Source organism: Gastrolobium bilobum, unplaced genomic scaffold (genome assembly GCF_033153095.1).
Source record: "Gastrolobium bilobum isolate Gb01-03AN ecotype WA unplaced genomic scaffold, APGP_CSIRO_Gbil_v1 utg27707, whole genome shotgun sequence".
Taxonomy (NCBI): domain Eukaryota; kingdom Viridiplantae; phylum Streptophyta; class Magnoliopsida; order Fabales; family Fabaceae; genus Gastrolobium; species Gastrolobium bilobum.
Genome location: NW_026896559.1, coordinates 112,826 through 120,411, shown reverse-complemented (window position 1 = coordinate 120,411; position 7,586 = coordinate 112,826). Strand labels below are relative to the sequence as shown.

The following is a 7,586-nucleotide window of genomic DNA, read 5'->3' as shown; positions in this document are numbered from 1 at the left end:
TGTGTTCCTATCTAACTTTTGCCTAGGAAATAAACTATAGGTTAGGTGACTGAATGGTTGGTCAATATTTGGTAGAAATCTAAAATTTAATTTACTTAACTACTTTAGATGTTTATGGTAACAATAAACGGAAGTTTTCACACCCAAAATGCTTCTAGCTAGCCATAGTAATATAAAGTGACTAATAACAGATAAAAAAGACAAATTTCCACCGATATTTTGATTAAATGAGTGATCAAAACATGAAAGTTATTTTCCTAAACATGTAACGATGAATCCTATATAGCTACATCTACATGCAAACAAAGGAATCATTGTGAAATAGTCGTACAGGTTTGGCAAAGCTTACCTATCATGTTCACGTTTTTAGGTGAAGCGCTATAGACAAAGGTTATTGGTATCGTATCAATGCACCCCACAAAATTGCCTTTTACTATCAAGTTAGGGGCCACAGTACGTTTAAGGCTTAAATCTGGCTTAGCTGGTCATTCCAAATGAAACACTTCTTTATTGTTTTGCTAAGTAAACCCATCACTATTTAGGTGAAAAAGAAAAAGCTTTCCAAATTGAACCCATAACTATTAAGCCCTTTCCTTATAAGCGGGAATCATTTTTGTGTTGATTTGATTTTCAGTGTTACAAGATAAACAATAATGAATTGGGTGAATAGAGAAAAAGTAAATTATGCATGGACGTTTATCAAAATAGCAAGTATCAAATCTGGCCACAAATTGTTATTTTTTTATACTCTTTTAATCTTGACTAACTGTTAATTTAAAATTATTAAGTAATTTTTTTTAAAAAAAAAAGTGAAGTTCAGTACTTATTATTAATTACAAGCATTATTCCAATGGTTATTCAAAGACAAACAAATAAAACAAAATTTATAATCAAGTTTAGAACTTATTGTCATTAACATAGAAGAAATCTTTAAATATTTCTAGAGAAAGAAAAATCAATCCCTATTAGTGAGTGTCTGTTATATCAGTTTTATGAGTCATTATTATTATTTTATTTTAATTGCACTTTTTTGTAAGAATTTTAATTGCATTTTTACTGTTGCAACTTATACAATCTATTATCTGGAAGTATCTCAATTCAACCTCCTCGATCGGTCACTTTGCCCTCAGAGTACGGTCCCAAAAGTTACTCCCTCATTAGAACAGCGAGTGCATTGAGCTTCGCCATCGAGAGAAGAATGAGACTAATCTCACATTCGAATAAAGAGACACGTCCTGGCCCTCAAAAATTTACTTGAGATAAAATTTGAACTCCTGACTCAAACAAAATGTCAGTTGCCAAAGTTACCCTTGTTTTACATTTTACACGTTTAATTACTTTCAACAGTAATTTCTAAGGTTTCCAAGTCAAAGAAAACCACCACTAATTAATTATTACATGATAGAATAATAGTACGTACAGTAAAAAAGAGAGTAAAAAAAGTGATTATGACCTGGTCCCACTTATTTGTTAAAACTTTAATATTGATGCAGGAGATGTGATGAGGTTTACCTTTTATAAATACACATTCTAGGGTTAGGGCTCTGCATATCCATCACAAAGTAAGGTACTCTCTCTCTCTCTCTCTCTCTCTATACCTGATTTCTTTCTATGCCAGTTTCTGATTTCGATTCACCAAACCACCTAAAAAATTAAATTTTGAAAATAATCTTTGCAGGTTTTGAAGCAGGGGAAGGAGTGTAATAACATGAGGAAGCGTCAAGTAGTTGTGAGAAGAGAAGAACCTCAAAGAAGCGTTAGGAGTGTGAAATATGGAGAGTGCCAAAAGAATCATGCTGCTAACGTTGGAGGGTATGCTGTTGATGGTTGCAGAGAGTTCATGGCAAGTGGTGGAGAAGGAACAAGTGGTGCTCTTACTTGTGCTGCGTGTGGTTGCCACAGGAACTTTCACAAAAGAGAGGTTGAAACTGAAGTTGTGAGTGAGTGTTCATCACCTCCATCCAATGGGAATTGAGTTGTTAATACCTCAACAATTATGTTGTTGTTCCATGGAATATATATATTTTGTGGACTTGCTTTTTGCTTGTTAAGAATTTGGGGTTAGAACTATATATTCTAGAGTAATGAATGGTTTCAAGGTTGACGTGTGTAGGGGGGGGGGGGGGGGGGGGGGAATTGCAAAGGTAATGATCACAAGTTGTTTTTTGTGATGAGGAGTTTCCTTTGTTGATTTTTTTTTTTTTTTTTTTGAATTACCCCTTTCCTCTTCTGCTTAATTTCTTATCAACTTAATTTCTTATCAACTTGTGTAAGTTGTGTATGGATTTTTGCTCAATGGCTAGTTCTGAAATTCAAAGATTGTTGAGGAATTTGGATTTGGTTTTGCTTTCTTTAATTTCTATGTCTTTTTGTGACATGCTGATTTTGATTCCATTAAAACGATATACACTATACCAAACGCCACTTTGATTTGCCCCTCTTTGACCATTTTTTCGTTTTAATTTCTATTTTGGTATTGCCGTCTCTGAATTAAACTTTCTCCCATGAGCAAGACAGTGATTCAGTGAAGAATTCAATATCACTTTTACTATATCATGCATGCTAATTTTCACGAGTGTGCAACTATGTGTCGTGTATATCAATTGCGTTAAAAGTTCCAATTATAGCCGTTTCCATATATATATATATAAAAATTTGACACTAAGCAAACTCTATAATGCTAACCACAATTTCCTCATCTCTTTCACTATCTCTGCATATGCTTAAAAGGGGCACTGACTGGTTTTGGAAAGTTCTACAACAATGATCACTAAACCTCCAATCCACTAGCTGGTGTCGTTTGAGATCACTTATGTGATTGACGGTCCACATGTCTAATCATGTTGGTTGTTGAAATAGAGAAGTTTCATTAAGCTACTTATCAAAAATTCAACTAAGCTAGCTCAAACTGAAAAGATAAAAAAAAAAAAAACAAAGTTGGATAAGAACGCATTAAATATGGTTCAGTGTTGAGTGTTATCTCTCTACTAATTAGTCAATGCAATTGATTACCAAAACTAATCAAAATAAAAAGCAACAAAAACACTTAGCTACAACCTACATATATAGCCTAGCTATATATATTTTTCTATAATATTATATATCAAGGATTTCTATATGTTCGGTCAAACCCTAAATGCAATTTAAGCACTAATGAAAGTGTACATATAGAAGAAAACTAAAGATCATAATATTAGAAAGGCACATACCTAATACCTTTGCATATGCTAATAGACAATTTCATATAACATATACTGGAACTGAAAGTCACAAACACACGTAGTTTTTGCTATTCAACAAGTGACTTCTAACTAAAATCGACACTTCTTGTGCCCTATAGCTAGCTTTCATAAAAGGAGATAGCAAGTCCCACATTTTGTATGCACAGATATTTTCCATGTGAGGTGCTGCAAACAAAAGTGGCGATGTTAGGCATTACAGCATGGAAGGAACAAAGTTTCAGGTATACGTTAATACGAATCAGGTAGATGTCTATTCTGAAAAAAAATCTATCAGAATTCGTCCCGAGATGGCTACAATTATTATGAAGGTATAGGAACTAACATCATGTCCATTTCTATATATTACTACGATATATTCTTTAATTTGTTGAGCAGAAGGTAGGAACTAACACCATGTCCATTTCTATATTCCTATATATGTTGGATTGCACTAAGATTCCAACTTCCATGGAACAATTAATGCTCCCATATCTACAATTTGTAAGAATATAAAAAATATCTCATAATATCTTGAATGGTTTACAATATTTTATATGATCTTTTAGGAATAGTTTTTTTTTTTTTTTACATTTTATTATTTATTTCTTTATTTAATTATGATTTAGAGTTTAATATTAATATAAAAGATTTAGTGTTTCTCTTGTGATAAGAAATAAAATTATATCCTACATCCTAAAACAATGTTATTTTAGGTTTTGGGAAAAATATATATGATATTTTGGAGAAAAAAATGGTGTTTTAAGAAAGAAGCGAAATTCTCCTATATTTTTTTCTTTCAAACCCCAACACAATGTCATTTTAATTTGGGGTTGCAAGAGATGATTTTATCTTCTATGATGGCAGAAACATTTTTTCTTAATTTAAATAGCGATTAGTGCTTTGTAAATCATATCATAGCATAACATATTAAATCAAAATTATATTATATTAATTCAGTATTTATTTTTTCTTTTCTTATCTAAAATTCTTATAATTTCAGCACAATTGATTAAAAATAAATATCTGACAGAATAAGATAGTACATGCTGATGTTGAATTTCATGACGATCATGTTGGGAAAATTATAATGCATTTGGTTAAATTTCTGCTTTGCTTAAAAATTTAATTAGTAATGCTATCGTTTTTTATGCGGTCCTAATTTTAATGTCTGCCCTACGTTAGTTTTCTTTGTTTTCTTAATAATGTCATTGGATAAATAAGTAAATTAATTTTATTCTCCAAAGTAAATATATTTGATTTATTCAGCAACCAATACCAAATGCTTCTCCCCAAATTTTAGTACATAAGTAAGTTCTATACTGATTATGACATTAATCCGGCCTAATTTTTTGAGGTGGATTCTCCAAATAAGAACAGTAGAAAAACTAACAAACAACCAGGAATTACAATATCTAGTTAAAGTTGTAATCTATCTAACCTGTTGAAAAAAATTATAAACGCATTTCTTTTAAAAAGAAAATTAGAACTAATTCAAATTGAGATAGTTGAAATTTCAGCATCCAGATTGAGATTATTGAAATTTAAACAACCAAACTTGGATGGCTGGAATTTTCAATGCCTTGCCTCTCTCCCCTAATTTCATCCGTCCTCATCTCTATCATCTCCTTGCAATTTTTTCTTCTGTCGGCACAGTGATCTCTCTTCGTCTTGCAATTTTTTCTTCTCTTCTACTATTTCTCTCTTCATTATTATTCTTCTAGATTCAATTACTCATACACCACTGTTCATGACAAGTTGTTACAACAAATACATTGACATACAAATTGTGATAAATATTAAGAAAATTGTTATAACAAAAATTGAGAAGATTATGAAACAACTTCGATTTAAATTCATAAAGTTATAATTTATTGCAAGTTGTCGCAATCGCAACAACCGAAACACAAACTACGAATAATATTATGAAAATTGCTAAAAATAAAAAATGAATTAAAAACTAAAAATAAACATCGGGTGCCACATAGAGTTACAAACATCCTCACACTCTTCTATGTTGTTTCCCACTAGTGGTGAAAATGGGGCAGCCAGCTTAATAGGTGCCTACAACTCAGCCTAAATCAGGCTAAGTTCGGGCAATTGCATATGTGTAAATAGAACATGCTTAGGCTCTATAAAAAGTCTATTTAAAAAGTAGATTATAGACTTTCTTTTACATGTTAGGCCTATAAACCTACAAGTCGATCTATATCATATTATTTATTTTAAATAAAATAAATAATTTATTATTTTAATAATTTTGAATAATAAAGTAATATTATTTTTTTAAATTATTGAATGCCTAATAGACTTAAACAGACTAACAGACCTAGGCCAAGACTTTTGTTTTTTGAATATAGGCTAGGCCAGACTAATAATTTGGGCCTACTCAGACTAACAGATCAGACCAGGTTTAAAATATTTTACACAAATTTTAGCTTATTTAAGTCAAAGTCTAGCCTGACCCAGCCTATTTAGACTCTTGTTCCCACTGTCCTCGTCTTCTTTCACATTTCAATTCCCATACCAATAAGCAGTACCAGTGCTGAAAAACCTAGATCGACCTAGACGGATCGACCCGTAAACCGATAAACCAGTTTTATAACCGGTCTGGGTTTCATAATAAGCAATAGAACCGATGCGAACCGATTCAACCCAGCCAGTTTTGATGAAAACTGTAACACCCTGTGTGCACCCGGTGTATTAACTCGTTATGGTATTAAGCGCAGAAAGAATAATTTAAAATTGATCATAATAAAGTCTTACTTTGTCATTTCCCCGTGTAATTTAAAACAACTACCCTTTATAGTAAAAAATTAAAATGGACTAACTTTTCTTTCTCACATATTGTAATAAACACTACTCATATATATATATATATATATATATATATATATATATATATATATATATATATATATAGGTAGGATCTTTTGACACCTCATCTGAGAGCCGTTAAATCAAAAAAGATCAACAACTCTGATTTGTAAGCATGTGACACCATTGATCTTTTTTGATCTAACAGCTATCAGATGAGATGTTAAATTTTAAATTTGACACTGGTGTCAAAAGATCCTACCTCATATATATATATATATATATATATATATATATATATATATATATATATATATATGGAAATGTTTTTCTTATGTTGTTAGAGATAGTAATCTTATGTTAGTAAAAAAAAAATATAAAAGGGATCCACAAATAATTGAAGAGAGAGAAAAAAAGAGGTGGGACCCACCTTTGTTATATGTGTGTAGGAATTTGGTTTATCTCATGTTGAATGAGATAAATATAACTCATATATATATATATCATCTGAGCATTCAAATTACATAATATGATACTCAAATACAAAAAATCACATATATCATAATTATAAACTTTATTCCAATGAAAAAACTAAGTTATCCAAAATACATCATATTATCACAAATTATACAGCAACATTGCTATGCAACATGTATTACAAACATATACATAAACATCATCATCATGTGAAATCCCAAAACATAAGAGTCCTTATGATCTATACGGGCTTTTTACCTTGTGATCAAGTCTCACCTCCTTCAACTGGAGTACTTGAAATATCATCCCAAAAGGGGTGAGTTAATAATCTCAATAATTCCAGGGTTCTTAAGGTATTTCTCCACCCATGAGTTCTCTTCCTGGATGAAAAGTTAGTATAGATGGTATACAAAACATCATATAGGCAGAGGCACCTCAAATTAAATTGATTTAAAATGTGCACCAAATACACTAAGACTCTTCGATGAGTCGTGCCTCAAAAGGAGTGTCCATATGAGACTTCCAAGATTCGTACATCTTGAGATAAGATACCCAAGGAAAGCCCTCCATACATATGTTCTAATGGCTAAAGAACTAAACAATCAATTTAGCATTCAACTGTATGTCACTCCCGTACACCAACAATATAATCTAGCCCCCTATGCATGTGCATTGGCCCGTACACCTCTACACTGCAATTCTATATGAATTCAACTATACCATATAACTAACAAACCAATAATCATCCAATACATAATCATAATTCCCAAAGGAATATGGTGGAATAACAAAAGGGATAAATCCCCAAGATCCAAGCATTTACATCTTGTGGATTTTTTTTCCAATACTTTCTTTGTATTCAAGAAGCCAAAATTACCAATTCCACACTAATCCAACTTATTCCAAATGTGTGAGTTCAGTCAATAATACATGCAGCAATCTATAAGCTAGTAACTTCTAGACAACCATAGCATTTCATGGCATTCAATATTACATGTTTTAAATATAATAATATTTTGTTACTGTTCACACACATTATTCATATATACAATATTGTTCACATATACGATACTA

General features: G+C 31.3%; 1 protein-coding gene across 1 annotated transcript; it reads left to right on the top strand.

Moving 5' to 3' along the window:
• The first annotated feature begins 1,708 nt into the window (after nt 1-1,708).
• LOC133300546 (mini zinc finger protein 2) lies at nt 1,709-1,975 on the top strand. Its single transcript, XM_061500106.1, has one exon. The coding sequence runs from the start codon at nt 1,709-1,711 to the stop codon at nt 1,973-1,975; it is 267 nt and encodes an 88-aa protein (XP_061356090.1).
• Nucleotides 1,976-7,586: the final 5,611 nt, after the last annotated feature.